At 35.5% G+C, this 18,990-nt stretch overlaps 1 protein-coding gene across 1 annotated transcript; it reads right to left on the bottom strand.

Moving 5' to 3' along the window:
* Positions 1-15,795: 15,795 nt before the first annotated feature.
* Positions 15,796-18,075, bottom strand: LOC145315207 (uncharacterized). The gene is made up of 8 exons (XM_080155247.1): positions 17,947-18,075; positions 17,514-17,589; positions 16,814-16,871; positions 16,623-16,684; positions 16,468-16,530; positions 16,194-16,266; positions 16,052-16,089; positions 15,796-15,948 (listed from the first exon to the last, which is right to left on the bottom strand). The coding sequence occupies exons 2-8, from the start codon at positions 17,571-17,573 to the stop codon at positions 15,844-15,846; spliced, it is 459 nt and encodes a 152-aa protein (XP_080011373.1). The 5' UTR covers positions 17,574-17,589; positions 17,947-18,075; the 3' UTR covers positions 15,796-15,843.
* Positions 18,076-18,990: the final 915 nt, after the last annotated feature.

Here is an 18,990-nt window from a genome sequence, read left to right as displayed (position 1 = left end):
AGCTAGATTTTTAGAGGAAAAGTAACATTCATGCTTTTTAGATGTGAAGAATCTACATAAAAAGATTGTTGTATTTTTTTAAATTCTTTGTGATTTTATGGAGTTTGATTTTCGAGGGGATACCATTAGCTTCCTTATTTATATTTTAATTTTAGTTTTTAAACCCTCCTCCTCTCGTCAAAGCACATCTTGTATTATTTCTTATCTGCTAATGATTTATATCTTCTAAAATGCAAGCATGTTTGAATTTGTTTGAAAACTGTCGGGTAAAAAAATTGATTTAAAGTGCAGTGGTTACTTTATGAAGATTAAATTAAAGGCGGTTTCTATGGGTTAGTAGATAATCCAAGTGTTACAGCACGATAACAATTTGGTATAGGTATAAATTATAAAATTGATATGTGATTTTATGATATGTACAACTATAGAACTCTACTAGGCCCAGTTCACTTTTGGCAAATAATAAAATTTGATGAATCTTCATTCAAAACAGAAAATTGTTTTAGCTAGTAAATTTGCTTTTTCGTCAATTGGTCTGTTTTACAGATCTGTCGTAATATTCCAATATAAGTATCCTTATAATAAAGTAAAACAGGATGTTTGTGTGTTTGTCTGTGTGTTTGTGTGTTTGTATGTTTGTACCGAAGGATCTCGCTAACCGCTGAACCGATCGGATTCTCCTTAACAGGGTAGATTCTCATATGTCCCGGGAAGGTTTATAACTAAAATAGCCATATTTTAAATATAAAAAAAAAACATTTAAAGTGCCACTTGAGGCCTCTAGGGGCGTAGTCGCTAGTTACTAATAATGTATTGATTGATTATGAAAAGATTTTTTATTACCTATATTAAAGTAATAAATGTTTTAACTAGTTCTTGAAACTCCTTAATCTTAGGCCTATGTACCGTTACTTCTGGTGCCAGGTATAACTGTTATCGGCCTTTCTGTGTTCCAAAAGCGGTCATAGTACTCTTTGTGTTTGGAAAAAAGGGTTATAAAGAATGTGTTTAATACCTTTAAAAATTAACCTGGATTTTAGATGGGTTTTTTGGACGCCAAGATGGATATATCCCAAACAAATTACAACAATAATTGTTTACTTGTGCCATAAATGTTTTGAAATACAACTAATGGATTTGATATTACTGCGATCTTATACTAGATTTTCATGTAGCTAAATGAAGTAAACCTTTAGCGGGCTAAAATCCACCCCATCCCCTCTCCTCCTATTGGATGAAGAAACTGAACATTAAATGACAGGGGAAATAGCAAACCTAAATTGACGCCATTTTTTACCTGTCATAATATCCACGTTTATTCTACATCTATTGAACAACTCTACTAAAAATATTAGCAATATTGTATTCTCACTAAAGTATTTTGTTTTTCACATTCTATAACTGTAAACTGAACTAGCTCCTTACCCTTCTTTTTATTTTGATATATTTTTAGGTTTAGGTCAACTATTAAAATCATAAAAGGAAATTTATCTATCTATAGATCTTTCTTTTTTATCTTTTTTTCCTTGTCGTATCTTAAAATTGATGTTTGATCTCTATCTCTCTATGTCAATCTCTCATTCCATCTATCTATTCATCTGACTTTATCCTTTTTTTCACGCAGAAAGTAAATTGAGTTGCGACTTTGGTTTAGAATATCCTATTATATAACTAATTGAGTTCTCCTTAATAGGGAAACTTCACATCGGTTACGGGATAGTTTTGGGCTATTTAAATCTAAGATGTAATCATTGGGATGGTTTTAGGCTATTTTCTGTCCTCAAATTAACCCTTTGAATGCCGAAGAGCAGTTGCTGAGACAGCGTAAAGTGGAACCAAAAAATGACGTCATACGATAAAATAACTAATGGGAGGCCAGTATAAATTTTACCATTGGTCAATTAGAGTGTATACTGGCATCTCATTGGTTAAATTTATTGTATGACGTCTTTTTTTGGTGCCACTTGACGCTGTCTCGCAGCCGCTAGTTTGCTTATATTTCATTGTCTATCCCTAATCCCTGGTGGAGATGAGAATAAAACATTATTAGATTACTGTTTCTAAATGTTATCACCTTAGTAAGGTTTTTAAAAATAATATTCATTTAACACTAAGAAAACTTTTCCTTCCATAATGGCTTTGAAAGAGATTAATATCCGGTGAATTAAATCCGGTTTTGAGCCATACCGAAAAATAATGTTTAGCATCAACAATTTTGTTACCCCGGGCCTTTCTCCCCTCTGTGGTAACAAAACTGGTTTTTATCTTGTGATTTTTAATTCTAAAATCCGCGGAAAACTGTCTATAATACAATGCGATAAATAATGTTTATACTTTTTTTTATACATTTAAACTTGTTGATTCATTCAAGTCTCTTATGGCTCTACTTAAGAAGGGGGGAAGGTTGAAAAAAGTCCAAAACTAACCAAAGACATATATGAAGCTTTACTGAGAAGCACAACATAGTCAGATCAAAACAGTCAAAAAAAAAAAAACACTTCTTTATTAATTTAAACAAGGCCTAAAATTATCCTTTTCCTTAACTGACGTTCACAGACATACAGACAATATGCCCTCGTATTGCTTCGCTACTAATAAATAATAAAAAGAAAAAAAGAAATGTTTTTAAAAACTGTTGGTGTGAATTCCTAGTTCTTATTTTATGATGTCATTAGGAAATCCGGCCTTATGACATATCTAGCTGTTCTTATCAGGAAGGAAGGGGACAATGGGCTTTTTAAGTTTTAACTAGCTAGTACCAAATGTATGTAATGACATTTATTATACGTTGGAGACTTTTATTGAATTTTGATTGGTATAAGAATGAAAAATAATAATATCCACACCAGTTTTGGTAGCCCCGATGGGCAAAAGGCCTGGGTAAACAAAACTGGTATTGATTTTATGTTTTCATCTTAATGTTCGTAGAAAATTGTCTGTAATAGTTGCCATCAATGATTTTTCAGTATGGTTGAGAACCGGTTCTAATCCTGCGGATATTAAATGGTTTTACAGCCATACTAGAAATATAACTAACATTTTATTAAATACCCGCTATGTCGAAAATATGTTAGTAAATATGTTATTCATGATTTCTGCTTTTGGTAGCTTAAGCTTAGGATTATAACACTAATGTCGTGATTTTGAGTCGTTTATCCTAATTTATAATTACACTGGTGTCCAAAGTTTTTTTTTACGACAACGACGTTATCTTATTCGTTAGCTTAAAAACGTTGGGTACTATAATTAAATTTGAATATTGTCCAAACGTTTCAATCGATAATTTCAATCTACAGAAGGTCACTGGAAAGTTGAGGCCATATTCTGTTATATCAAACAACGTTTAATTACAGAACATCTAGATACTAGGGGCGCAGCTGCCAGTAATGAAAAAAGCATTATGTAACAATTTGAAATGGTAACCTATTTTTAATGCTACAAATCCGTTATGATAACAACCCGTTGTTATGAGTGTGTCCCTCACGTCCGCAAAAATACATAATAGCAAATGAGGCCTTGAGGCAAGGGAAAGGGATGGTTGTGCACTACTAATAGCTTTTAAACAATTAATTCGTCTATTATTATTCATTTTAATAATAAGATTAGTAAGAAATAATAATAATATTCCGCTTGCAGAAAAGATCGAACACAAATTGTTAAAAAGCATTTTACTAATGGTAACAGCACAATTGTAATACAAAACAATGATGACAACATTCATAAAAGCGAAGCTTTAAGATCAGAAGGAAGAACAAACTAACAACAACAATTATAGAGTGTCAGAACTTAATAAGAGGAAAATTAACAAAACTGTACATAAATTTGTTTAAAAAGTTGCCTAATTACATGATATAGGTACGTAAAAGAACATACTTTGATTTCTAGATTTAGATTATAAAGATGCCTCGCTTATAATATTGTACCTTGTTGTCCTAGGCATCATTATTCCAAAAATCAGATGATTAGGATAAGTAATCATACAAAAGTTGAAATCATCATATTTTAAATGGATGTTAGAACTTGCTGGGAACGGCAAAGTTTGAAAACGATAGAAAAATTTTTAAAAAAAGCTTTGCTAATGAAAAGTATTCTAAACATAAAATGAAATTCAACTTTACATATTGATATAAAGATGGCTAGGAAGCTAACATTTATTGGAGGCAGATCTTCCTGCATAATTCTTACAATAAGCAGCAAAAAGTTCACGGCTGTAATCGCAATACTTGGGAACATCTGCATAAATGACAGCAATAATGTCTAAAACGACCAATCTAATATTGCTTGATTCACTTCTACAATAGACAAAATGAATTGAAAATGATTGATAAAATCAAAATGTATCTTCATATCATAGCAATAATGTAACCTATATTTTTGTTATTGGAAGCCGAAGCAACTGCCGCCGTAAATATTTGTAGCTGCCATTTTAATTGTTCATTTGCTGATTGTAGAAAATTAAAAACATAGATTAATCACACTTACATAAGAAATCTAATAAAAAATTAATTTTTGAGATTAGTCTTTTCTTTATTATAAGAATTTGAGTACATCAGTTACCTTTAAAGATATGTACTCTTATTGTATAACTGTTGCACTCTTCCTATTGACAGCATTGTTCTTAATTTTACATACAATATGTACTCTAAAGTCATACAATGCCTAATACAATTATATGATTCTAAATTTAATCAAACGGCTGCGGCTACTTAAAGAAAAACAAACTTAGAGTGACTGTACCTAACGGCAGATTGTGGGATGTGCAGAGCTGCGGCTGAGAGCAACTGCAATAAAGGTCAGCTACATGTAACATATCCCTACTAAATCTAACTAGAATTTTGTCGTAGATATACTGCATCACAGCCAAAGGTATACTTTTTAGGTAAGTAAATCTATTCATATTCTCGTTTTATTACTTTTCTTCTTAATATTCGAAATTATAATGTGACGGTACCTTTATCTAAATAGTTTTAAATCTTCCTAGGACCTATGAGAAGCTACATTGTAAAGGAAAAACCGTAACGTTTCAGCGGTTGTAAAGATCCTTTGATACACAGAGACACACACACAGAAATAGACATCCTAATACTTTTATATAAGGATAAAGTTTTATACTTTTTTCATTTCTAAAAATGTTTAAAAGGTTTAGTGATTATTCCTTGTTGGCCAACATGAACTAATCCCATTTTAGAATATTGTCCACAGAAACATAAATAATTTAATAAGCACCAAATTTGTTTTTGTGCTGGATTCCATGATGGGGTAAAAAACTAAATGAAATCAATGATTTTTACCTGAAAAAAAAGACAATGAATGAAAAGATAAAAAAAAACTTGTCCTTTCTGTATATTGCAATTTTAGAAAAGTATAGACAATAGTAGCTTGAACAACATAATCAAGATTAAATGAAAGTTCTCAAAGATTTTAAGCCAACGAAGAACAGTCTAATGTCACCTCCTTCCTTTTGGGGGGGTAAACAAAATTTCCATTTTACCCCCCCCAAAAAAAAAAAAAAAAAAAAAAAAAAAAAAAGATTGGACGCCCCTGGTACATCCCCAATAATGATAATCAAAATAACCCCTTCTGTACATTGAAATTAGTGATTGAAACATTTAAACACTCAATTTATTCAACCAAATTCCATAAAAGTCCCTCAAGTTGTTAAGCAAACGAATAACGATATTAAAGAACTTTAGGGAATAGTGTAATAAACAGCCCATGTCTCACTGTTTACAGTTAATTAAAGCATAGCTGCTCTACTTAAAACTATTCAGTATTCATCTGAAACAAAATAGACAGATCACGGTGACTTAATAAGCCATTTGTCTCTTTACTTCCTAATATGTAAAAAAGAAAACAAGGATGACAATGTCCATGAAAGCAAAGCTCAAATAATCACGTAGGCGGAAAACATTGAAAAACATATACCTACTAAAAGATGAAGAGATAGCCCCTTTTACATGTATGAAGTAAGAAAACTTTTAATTTAGTTTTTGGAACTTTAGTAGCGGCTAAAGGTTTGTAATCTTATAAATGACACTAGTTTTAGATTATAAGCTAATGTATTGAATTAGTCAACAATTGCTGCAGATTTCATTTGAAAATGTATTTATAATGGACAAGGGACTATTAGCTACTATTGACATGGGTTACAGAAAAATAGGGCAGTTACATGAAATACATATCCATGCATATTTATTGGTTAGGAGGGGTATGTCCTCAATTGACCAACAGTGTGCACGCGCTTGTCTCAACCATGACACTTTGGTTGAGCTTGACTTCCGAATTAGCGGGAAGTTCACGAGATCAGTTGGCGAACATACAAACCCCCAATACCAGGAACCATCAAGTTTCAACAGCAGGTTTGAATATAGATTTATTGATGAAATTATTTCAAAGACCTGAAATTACAATATCAATTAGTTCATAATTCCAGTTATTTATAACCACGTAATCTTATTTGCTTTTTAAAAATCATTTTTCTCTACGGTAAAAATCTTTGGAAACTTTGGCTTTAAAGGAAAATTATTTGGTTTAATAAATCATTGTTAAATGCAAAAATAAAGGCACATAAAAATTACTAAAACATATATTAATCATAATTAAGTTTCATGCTTAGCTGGCTAAAGCCTTTTTAAAACTACATATAATCGTCCTATACACCATACTTCCCAATAAAATTAACAAATTCTACCTGAAGCTCTTATGGTTTCAAATCCCTGATATACTAGGGTCGTTCACACACAATGAGACCAATGATAGGCCCAATTTTGTTCTCCGAAATCTTCACACTCTCATATCTCATTCAAAAGTAAGAACATGCGCATCCAAAATAAACAAACACTCTATGCCGCGCCACATTATGAAAGGAAAGCCCTAAAAGACGACATTTGCGCTTTGTTTTTGGTTAATGATAAGGAATTTAATTTCGAACTTGATAAACACAAAGCTTCCTCGAAAAGAGGTTAAGACACACCCCCCGTTTGAAAGTCAAATTAACTTCCTTAACGAGATTCAAGGTTTTTTTGCGCTGAGCACTAGCAACATTTCTCACTAAACTCAACTCACCATAATCACATGAGAATGGCCACATCCCGAAAACGTGATAATTTTGCTCCTAACTAAATGAAACCCCGTGAAATGCATACACAATATTATACTCCTCACTAGGACTCATAATACCTCACATTTTAGGATAGAAGGATGGGGATTGGTTTGTACCATACAACATTCCGTGCACATGACAATCACAAGATCACATACACAAATCCTAAAATAGATAATCCTATTAATCATGATGTTGTAATATAACAACTATACTAAATAATAATCATTTCATAATCAATAGGTAATAAATCATTATTAATAAATCAATAAGTACCTACGAAATCAGGTTGAAATGTAAATGTAAACAAATAATGGTAAAAATAAAACGAAATAAATCTTAGACAAGAAAATTAAGATTTATAGGTACTTAAAACTAAATTTGTTAAGCATCAAAAAGAGTAGTAAGAAAAAATTTTTCAAAATCCTTGGGCAGAAAGTTTTTCAAACCTAATGAATAAGAACTGTAATATCTTAATCAACAATAAAACTTTTTAATACTTAAAGAATAGCAAAATAATAATATCTTCGTTAGAATTTTCATTGAAATTATGAAAAAAAATACCAATTTTTCTTTGTAAAAAACTTTAAATATGAATTTTCAATCATTCCTTGATCTGAATAAAAATGTTTTACTTGATTGAAATTCATATATAATTTTAAAAAATCTGCTAAAAAAATACTTGATTTTTTTCTTAGAATAAATATCGAATCACGCAACCTCGACACATTTATTCCTTTTTGTTAAACTTTTCAGGTAAGTTTTAAAATGAATTGTACTTTTGAAAAGAAATTAAACTCAATAAAATTAAATTTGAGCATATGAAATAGAAGAATATTTAATCGCATTTCATTTGATTCTTATTTTAGGCATAAAAATAGGCATATGAAAAATGTGGCTTTTTTTACTAAAAAAAATCTCAATTTCCATAAAATAAGAATCAATTATTAATCATAATTTTTAACAACTGCCTGACTGATACAGCATGTTCTTCTAGGGGAGATTTATCTGTCAGTCTGAACAAGACTCTTGCAGTCTTTCTCCCATCCTCAATTCTCGTCACTCGGCCCATCCTCAAACATCTCATCAGGGGATTGGTACTCGTAACCAGAACTATATCTCCGTCAGCTAGTGGCTCTGCCATCTCATCCTTCCACTTGGACATCCGTAATATCTTCGGTAGGATCTCCTGGCGGTAGGCAGTCCAAAACTGGGCAGACAAGTCTTCCAACAACTTCAACCTGGAGGAAATTTGGTCCTCCGGTTTCATCGCCACATTGCACAACGGCTGGCGGTCAACATTTCCCAGCAGCTGGCCAGGGGTGATCAGCCGCCAATTCTCCACGTCGTTCGCAGCTTCTATCGTCAATGGTCTGCTATTCATCAACTTGCTGACCTCCGCCAACAGCACCAGGAGCTCGTTGAAATTAACAGAACTATTCACCAACTTCTTGGACAGCAATCTCTTGGTTAATCCCACCATTTTCTCAGCCTGCCCAATATAATGGTGGGCTCGGGCCGGGATCTGAGACCAAGAAAACTCTACCTGGCTGCCCAACTTCTGCTCTAAAACTTTGCGAGCACCGGATAATTGTGTGCCCATGTCGCTTACTATGATCTTCGGCAGACAATGAACAGCTTCCAACTTGCGCAGGGACAACAGGATACTGCTGGTATCATACTTTTCCAAGGCATCTAACCATAATGCCCCTGAGAACCTGCAGACCACCACGAACACCCACACCTTCTTCGTTGCTGTCTGACTCCTCGTTTTGGCGGCAGCTCTCCTCGTAACCAGCGGACCCATCAGGTCGACTTGCACAGCTTCAAAAGGCCTGCTCGGGACCAACTTGTCAGGTAACACGTCCTTCATGGTAGCACGACATTCCTTAGCCCTCTCAACACTGCAGGGCCAACATTTCTTCACTTCCATGATGGCCAACCTCCTTGCCTTCACAATCCAGCACCAACGGCGGCTCTCAGCTAAAGTTCCACGGACACCAGAGTGAAGCTCAACATGCGCTTCTCTCATAAAAACAGCAGCTAACCAATTACCAGGCTCCAAAATTATTAAACCTGGCATGTCTTCAAATATCATTTTACGGCCGCCAGTAATGGCGTCAATGACTGGCTGTCCTCGACCAACCATTTTAAGAATCCTCATCTCCCTGGTCACATAATTTCCACCGGGACCAACGACAGGCCAGGTCAATGATACTTCATGCACTAATGGATTTAATGACGCATAATTGCCTTTAGCGTCATTTATCCACTCATCTTCTTGGCTTCGTGACACAATGAAAAGTTCCGCCGCCGCCATAAAATTGTACAAAGACGGCTTGTACACAGAATCTGCGGCTGCTACATGACTACCAGCGGCTGTAGTCTTACCTTCTTGTCTGCTCTTTAGCTTCTTCAACCAGGTGTTCGCAACTTGCAGGACAGCTGCCATAATCCGTTTGGCCTGTCCAAATGATCTCCTGTGCTTAAACCTAAAGACATCTTCAGCGGCTTCTCCGGCAATTTTCATTGAACATAACTTAACCATTTTGGTATTCAACTCCTCTGGGGGTAAAACCTGCTTGACTTCTTCGGCAGTTTTCACCGGCCACGCACTTTCATCCTGGCGCAACCATTCTGGGCCCAATCTGTACCTGGAACCTGGTCCCAAATCTGATACCTTGCAGGTGCTTCTGGTGCCCAAATCTGCAACGTTGTGCGTCCCCGGGACCCACCTCCAGTCATCCTTGTTGGTCGCAGATTGAATTTCTCCAATACGATGAGAATTAAATGTGTTCAGCATAGCACTGTTGGAAACTATTTGTGATAAAACACACGATGAATCAGTAAAGTACATCACTCTGATAATATCAAAGGGCAGGGCATCTCTGACGGACTTTGCCAACCTTGTGGACATTTGGCATCCCATCAACTCAAGGCGTGGAATTGACTCACACTTGACCGGCGCAACTCTTGACTTAGTGGCTAGCAGAAACGTTTCAAATCCTTGTCTAGTTGGCCACCTCAAATATGCATTAGATGCATAAGCCTCTGATGACCCATCCGAAAACATCATCAAGGATGGAAGGCCAGTTGGTTCATCCGGGACCACACAACGGTCAAACTCCAATTTAGCGACCTCAGCTCTGTCCTCCAGCGACTGAACAAGTTCATCCCGTAGACTTTTTGGAATGAAATCTTGCCAGCCCAAATTCAGCAAACATGTTTTCCGCAGGACAAGTTTAATTCTCAACAGAATAGGGCTGCAAAGCCCGATCGGGTCGAAGGTTTGGGCGGCGAACCTGTGGACCATCTTCTTTGTCAGATTCTCGTCCAAGGCGTCCTGGAGGTTGTACAAATCAGCATCCTCTTTCACCTTCCTTCCCTTGACTTTACCATCTTGGTTGACTCTTGTGGCGATGGACAACACATCGGTGGCTGGCTTCCATATCAGCCCGAGAACCTTGGTAGGCTGGCAATCATCTCCAGAATAAATGACTTGTTTGAAGGAAAAACTACCTTTGCCGATAATCCTGTCGGCCTCTTTCATCATCTCCTTGGCTTCTGGCTTCGATCCTGCTCCCGAAATAACGTCATCTATGAAGCTGTGCTTCTCAAGCTTGACTGCAACTGGAATCTGAGGTAACTTGAATTCCTCATCAGGGTAGGTAGGTATTTGTGGCTCCTTCCATAATTCAGGTTTGGCAACAATTTCACTACCGTTTATTTGTCCCTCTCCATACATCTCCTTGACCTCTGCTTCACTCTTTCCGCCGAACAGGCGGGACGTCAACTTCAGGGCTGTAACTGCCAAATTTCCCGCAGCTAACTCGCCGAAATTTACAACTTTGGTCAGGTAAATTTCAAGTGGACCATCTGGCGTCGGGGAAAAAAAAATTCTCTTCATCTGGCTGTCGAACTCTGTGGCCAGGATGGAGTTATAAAACTTGGAGATATCCGCGGTTATACCAACCTTGTAACCGCGGAAAAGCATCAAATGATAAAATATCTTCTGCATTGGCGGCGGGCCTCCCAGCATTATGTTATTAAAACTGGTACCCTTGAACGTCAGAGAACTATTTGCACACAATCGCATGGGTGTGGAACTTGAATCCTCCTTGAAAGCAACCACTATTGATGAACAAGACTTAGGTCCTTCATACTGCAATTCTTCAGGCGTGGCTTTTTGAAAAACGCCTCTTCTTATGGCGTCGTTGAATACCTCCACATACATTCCATAGGTACCTTCCTTGACCATCCTGGCACGATCCTTTTCAGCAATTTTGCGGGCTAAACTCTCATTGTAAGGTAAAGTGTGAGGATCTTCAATATAAGCATATTGACCTGTCCACTTGTTGGACTGCAAGTCTAGGGTTAAACCTGCCTCAATTATCCTCTGCCTCTCACGCTGGTCCCAGGTAGTGCCGTCGGCCATAGCCTTGCACTCTTGACAAGCAGTACATCCTGGACAAAGTGCCTGCGGCTGTACGCCAAACGATTCAGACGTCAGAAAGTCTGGCAAAGTGCCTCCACTGACATTGACAGCCTTATAAGCCGACTTTTGATCTCCAGCTCCACCATCAGCACTCGTACAGATAAAACCACTACCAAAAATGGTTCGCCACAACATAGACTGGCCCACTTTCTGGTAGGTTGAAGGAAACACGTCAGGATGTGTATTTCCAATGATGATATCTAAGCCTCCACTAATATATGTAAACCTTTCTGGCGGCATTTTAAATATCTCGGCGGCAGTTTCGGGGTGGACCGAGCGCATCTCGTTGGCCCCGCCGAGGGTAGGCATGACAGCTGCCTCAAACTCCCTCAGATTGCCGTCCCTATCCTTCAGATAAAACACAACGTTGCGGCAGGAAGACTCACTGCCATCAGCTACAGAAATAGTTGTATATCTGCCAGTAGATTTCAGCTTCAACTTGTTGGATAACTTCTCAGACACAAGTGGCAAATTTGCCCCGGAGTCAAACATTACCGTGGCGTGGCAGGTGCCGCCGCCAGGTGCTACAACAGGAACTAACTGAAGTAAGAAGGTACAGGGGCTGGGTGCAGAACTTGACTTGTAAACTGTATTCACACCAGCACTAGCCTCATGGAGTAACCTGGAATGGTATCTGTCGCAATTATTGGTACCACAAACACCAAGCTTATCCGATTTATTACATTTGTCAGCAGTATGGCCGTCACATAGGCAAAGTTCACATAATTTCTTCTGCTGGACAACTTTCTTTCGGTCAACCACGTCCATCTTCTTAAACGTGAGGCAACGGAAAATCGGGTGTTTCTCCTTGCAGCTCTCCACAGGACATGCACTGTTCCACTTGGAAGCCTTGTCCTTTCCAGCCTTTCCATTCTTATTGTCGTTGCGGCCAGATACTTGCGCGGCGGCAGCTCTGTCACGATTTCTCTTGCCGGCGCCATTGTCATAGGACATATCACCAGCCAACATGGCACCCCTGGTCCTCTCCAGCAGTTCTACAATCTTCGGGATGTTTGGTTGGTTCATGCTACCTAGCTCCATCATAATCTTGTCTTTCAAATTTTCAGGGCACTTGTCTTTAAAAATATGAATAAGAGTTAGGTGGTTGTAATCCTTAGCTGCAGAACCAACGATGGCTTCTACCTCCTGCATCATGCTCTTGAAGGTAGCAATTGCGCTAACCACGTCCACAGGTTTATCCACAGGTTTCATCTTGTTCAACTTAGTTAAAATCCTCATGAACCGGCGAGTGTTTGATAAAAACATCTGATCAAGAAACGCCCATTGTTCATTATGATCTCTAATCGCTGACACTTGCTTGCGTAGTTCCGGGTTGGTTATCACCTTCTCCATACACAACATCAGACTTAACCTCTGGTCAGCAAATCCATAACCAGAGCATAGATCCTTAAAGACCTGTTTAAAGTTTGGGTAATCCGTGTCAGTACCGTCGAACGACGGCAACAAACTGTTGTCCCAGCGCCCATACTGCGGGTTGGAACTCCGAATATCCACAGCAGACATACTTCTGGAGAGCATGGCAGGTGTCCCACTCTCATCCAGATTAGATGAACGACGTTCCATCTCTCTAAGCCTTCGGTACATATCACGTACTTCTTGGCGCAACTCCACGGAAATTTTAAGCACTCCCATGTCCATCTTCACCTTCTCAATGACGTCAAGGTTCCTGGCGACAGTGCTTGACCTCGCGTCATCTGAATCATTGTCAAGCCAGTACAGAATTTTTGTACACTGCTCCAACGACGCATAAACTTTATCTGCAACAGTTTTCTGCTCACTAGCTTCATCCAAATCACGCTTGAACTCGCGCAGCTCACTAGTCTCCACGGCAGGTTTTAGACTTTTTATTAGGTCAGATTGGTCCTTGACCTCACTAAAAATGTCACGAATTGATTTTACAGTCACATTTTCACATGAACTAAAACTTTGGCAGGCTTTTAGATTGTCATAAAACACTTTTAACTGTTCATCAAAAACTTCTAGCCTTTCACTGCCAATAGCGATAGCTCGCTCAATTTTCTGCTTTTTGGTTAGTGGCATATTGATTCACTAGGTACTTATTTCACAGAAAAATTGTCACAGTTTATTGCATCAATAATTCACTGGATGCTATTGATCTCTTGATGAATGCTAACGCCTATTCATCAGATACTTTGAAATTGTCTCAACCATGACACTTTGGTTGAGCTTGACTTCCGAATTAGCGGGAAGTTCACGAGATCAGTTGGCGAACATACAAACCCCCAATACCAGGAACCATCAAGTTTCAACAGCAGGTTTGAATATAGATTTATTGATGAAATTATTTCAAAGACCTGAAATTACAATATCAATTAGTTCATAATTCCAGTTATTTATAACCACGTAATCTTATTTGCTTTTTAAAAATCATTTTTCTCTACGGTAAAAATCTTTGGAAACTTTGGCTTTAAAGGAAAATTATTTGGTTTAATAAATCATTGTTAAATGCAAAAATAAAGGCACATAAAAATTACTAAAACATATATTAATCATAATTAAGTTTCATGCTTAGCTGGCTAAAGCCTTTTTAAAACTACATATAATCGTCCTATACACCATACTTCCCAATAAAATTAACAAATTCTACCTGAAGCTCTTATGGTTTCAAATCCCTGATATACTAGGGTCGTTCACACACAATGAGACCAATGATAGGCCCAATTTTGTTCTCCGAAATCTTCACACTCTCATATCTCATTCAAAAGTAAGAACGTGCGCATCCAAAATAAACAAACACTCTATGCCGCGCCACATTATGAAAGGAAAGCCCTAAAAGACGACATTTGCGCTTTGTTTTTGGTTAATGATAAGGAATTTAATTTCGAACTTGATAAACACAAAGCTTCCTCGAAAAGAGGTTAAGACAGCGCTCGTATAAAACTTTTCTAAAAACTTTCTCTTTAAGAAATTTGTATCATGGGATAAGTATGTTTATCATAACCGTGTTCAATCTATGTGTTAAAAAAAATCAAACTATGACAACTCTCCAACGTAGTTATACATATTTTTTTAAAAGCGAAGCTTTTCTATAATCAGGGTCGGTCCGTACGTCCGTCTGTCCGTCCGTACGTCCGTCCGTCCGTCCGAGATAGATAGATTTTATTCGTTAATTTAGGCATGTTAGAATTGTCCTATCGATTTCAAACTTTGCATGGTGATTTCTGTAGTAGTTACGATTTAGAAAGCGTAGCAACTCTATAATCATTACAAGAATGTCAGTACGTCCATTTTAAACATGTTGATTTTTTTACTTTTTTAACAAAAAAAATTTTGTGATCTAATCATTCGATTGATCTGATTTTTGATATGTTGATTCCTGGGACAACAAAGTATAATGTTATAAGCAAAGCTACTCTTTAATCAAGGCCTAAAAATGTAGGTATGTCCATAAACATTATCCGGTATCAAGCAGTTTTTAAAGAAATTTACTCACAATTTTGCTTCGACTCTTATACATTTATATTCTGATTATTCAGTTCTGACACTATATAAGTGTTAATGTCCGTTTGTCCTACCGTTTCAGTGCTTCGCTTTTATGGATGTTGTCATCCTTGTTTTAATATCACCTATTGAAATAAATAAAATATTTAATTTATGTATTTCACATAAAAAAGCATAATATAATATAATCCTTATAATAAAGTAACAGGATGTATATTTGTCTATTTGTCTGTGTGTATGTTCTATTGGGTTCTCCTTTACAGGGTAGCTTCTCATAGGTGCTGGAAAGGTTTATAACTATTTTGGGGGAGGGTATCACCCTCCCAAGAGAAATCGCCCCTAGAAAAAATCTCCACCCGAAAAAAATTATCTAAATTAAAAATTTGGTTATCAAATTTAACTTCCCCCTCCTCAAGTGCCCCTAGAGGCCTCTACTTATATAAAGTAGTAAGTTTTTTTATCTGTAGCGAAGGATCTTGCTAACCGCTGAACCTATATGGTTCTCTTTAACAGTGTAGTTTCTTTGAAGGGAAGGTTTATAACTATTTTGGGGGAGGATACCTCCACCCTCCCAATAAAAATCATCCCTAGAATAAATTTCTAGGGATAATTTTTTTAGATTTTTTTAAAAACAAAATTATGTGGGGGGGGCATCTTAAATTCCATAGATGCTTCTAGAGGCACAGCCGCTAGTATTGAATAAAATAATCACATGTAAGAAATATCCAGATTTATTCGATATATTCAGTAGGTAATAAGCATTCTAAAGTTCATCAAATTCATTATTTATTTTGTGTAGTATATGCAGAGGAAATATGGCATCTTTGTGCACAAAAAAAGCATTGAATGGGCAGTTGACTTCCAAATGCTAAATAAGAAAATAATTGTTTATATCTAAAATCACTGAGTTAGAAAACAAGTATAAAAAATTCTTAAAAAGTCAAGTATTGTTGCAACTAGCAATAAATTACCTCATATGATACTATAAATGGTATGTAGGGTATATAACCTAAAAAACAAAAAATCTTTCAGAAATATTAACAAAACTCTTTAAGAAATATCTAAGAAATGAATTATTGATTAAATGTTTTATAATTGGTTTTAAAAACTGACCTGACTCTTTTAATCCTTTAAGAAATTCAGTTTTATAACCAGGACAATATATTTCTATACAAATTAATACTAACTAAAATATAAATAGTTTACTTATTACATTAGAGTTACTTGGAGTATTTAGAGCTATTTTTACAGAAGAGTTCTGCTTTACAAGGATTGGTAAGAAAGTTGATAAAGTTCATATACTCTATTACAAAGAATCCCATTTATTGTAAGATAATATTTATATTAATTAACTATTTATTGATAGAATAAATATTTTAATTTTTACCTCTATGAAAATGTAAGGTATAAAATGCTTCTTTTCTTTCAATGATAAAAACTTTTGAAGGGCCTATTAAAAATAATACATTTAATGATATAAGGAAATAAAACAAAAAAAAATGGTAAAATGTTGATGAACAAAAAAGGGGTTTAATTGTTTACCTTACATTCATAACCTTGTACATCCATCTTTAATGCTATTGGAGTATTTTCAGGCACCAAATCTTTAAAAATGTAAATGTGCAAGTTTCAATAGAAAAATTTTCATTTTTTATCTTAATATCAATAATAACATAACCATATTCCTTTATTTCCTTTTGCCTTTTTCTAAATAAATAAAATGACATATTTACCTAAAATGTCCTCAAATGTTATAGAATGTATTGTATCTGTAGTTATATCATTTGTTGCCTAAAAGCAAAATATTGAGATAAAAAATTTTTATTTTATATCTTGGAATTCTCAACAATCTATTATCATTTTTATTAGTAGCGATGCTACTCTATAACTCACATCTGTCCATCTGTATGGCTACTGGGAAATTTTTCGCCTTGTATTTGAGATATAAAGCTGAAATGTTTGGTGAAGATTCCTATGCCATTTGCGCATCAACTCAAAAATTATTCTTTTCTGTTTGTCTGTTTCAGTCGATCAGTTTCCAGCAGTTTTAAAATATCTGTGCTTTTCTACTTATGGATGCATGTTTTCACCCTTGCTAAACATATAAGTATTTTTATTTATTTATCTTTCTGTTGTTCATTTTCTACATACAATCCGTATAATAAAGTAACAGGATGTTTGTATGTTTGTTTGTACCAGAGGATCTAGCTAACATCTAAACCGATGTGGTTCTCCTTTATAGGGTAGCTTCTCATTGGTCCTGGGAAGGTTTATAACAATTTTGGGGGAGTATACCACGCGCAACTCAAAAAATACCCCTACATTTTGTATCTTTATTCTTAAATAAAAAAAAATGGGCTATCAATTCAAATCCCCCTTTAACAAGTGCAACTAGAGGCCTCTAGGGGCGTAGCCGCTAGTTTTGATATATACCTTAGTTTCAATCATTTCAGTTCCTCCAGGATTATATGCTTCACTCTGGTTTGCTTTCATTGAGGTGTAGGTGTCACTGAAATTTGCAATAGTTATTTATTGCATCATATTATGGACAGCTATATGGATATTAAAAGAAAAAGATTATAAGATTAAAACCAGGTTTGTTAGACCCGAGGGGCCGAAGGTCCGTGCTAACAAAAAAGGTATTAATTTTATGATTTGTCCTTTTATTATTCCTGGAAAATTGTCTGTTATACAACATATACATGATTTTTCAGTAGGATTCTAATCCAGCGGGAATTAATGGGTTTCTAAGCCATAATGGAAAGACTATCGTAATATTTTCAGAAATTAAAGTCAGCTGACAATAATCTTAGATTATATTATTAGTTATACCAATTGTTCATAAACTAATAAAAAATACACTTACCTAATTGCATTTAAAACTTGATAAACTTTTGTATCTACAAAATTTAAACCTAAAATGAAAAACTAAATTCAGGAACCTTCCATCGACCATAAAAAATAAGATATCATAATATGATGTATGATAATAAGATAACCAGCTTCTTGGAGAATACTAAAAGTACATTTAAGACATCTCATTTGGTTAACATTTTACAGATCTTGGTACAAAAGGGCAACAATTTATCATTTCGTTCAAATTATGAGTCAGTTATAAATTGTTGGATATCTTAGGATAAAGCTTTTCTTGGCAAAATTAATTCGTGTAAATAATTTTCCCTTGTATAATGTGAAGCATATAACAAACATATATTTATGAATAGTTGAATTTCTTAGAATAAAGTTAGCCTTCTGAAAATAATATAGTCGAAAAATTTCGTCGCAAATAATGTCGCCAGTATCTCGTATATAAAATGGGTTCAGATGAACTATCTAGATATATTATATCTATTGATATTTAAAAAGAAAAAAAATTACTTACTCAAACTGTTACGAAGTAGGCCATGGTTCCTAAAATAATTACTTATATGTTATAGATTAGGCTAAAAACAAATTATATTTCATTAAGATTTTACATATAATCATTAAAGCATTTTAAGCAAATATTAAAATGTAATTATCATCAATTACGTAGGGTAAAATAATAGAGGGGGCATGAGCTATATATAACTCCACTGACAGGGCGGGGACCCTGTCCTGATTTTGAATGAATTAGCTAAAACCGTCGGAATGACAGCCCAGAAGAAAAGCAAAAAATTTGCTCGCAGACGAAAAGGGTCTCTAGCACTTGGGGCAGGCAGTTGTTTGGATTATAATTCTATGCTTATACAGTTATTGGTTAAATTCTGCTTATTAATTTAGGCTTCAAAGCAATGTCCATTAATTCAAATTTCTAACACTAAGAATCTTTTTATAGTGCCTATATAAAATTATATCATAGTAGCCTACAATTGGTAATTAAGTCTATGTTTTGGCCTATCATTGGTCATTAATTGTATTGTGTGACGTC

Source organism: Acartia tonsa, chromosome 3 (assembly GCF_053477335.1).
Source record: "Acartia tonsa isolate MP-2025a chromosome 3, ASM5347733v1, whole genome shotgun sequence".
Classification (NCBI taxonomy): domain Eukaryota; kingdom Metazoa; phylum Arthropoda; class Copepoda; order Calanoida; family Acartiidae; genus Acartia; species Acartia tonsa.
This window is presented reverse-complemented; position numbering and strand designations above follow the sequence as displayed.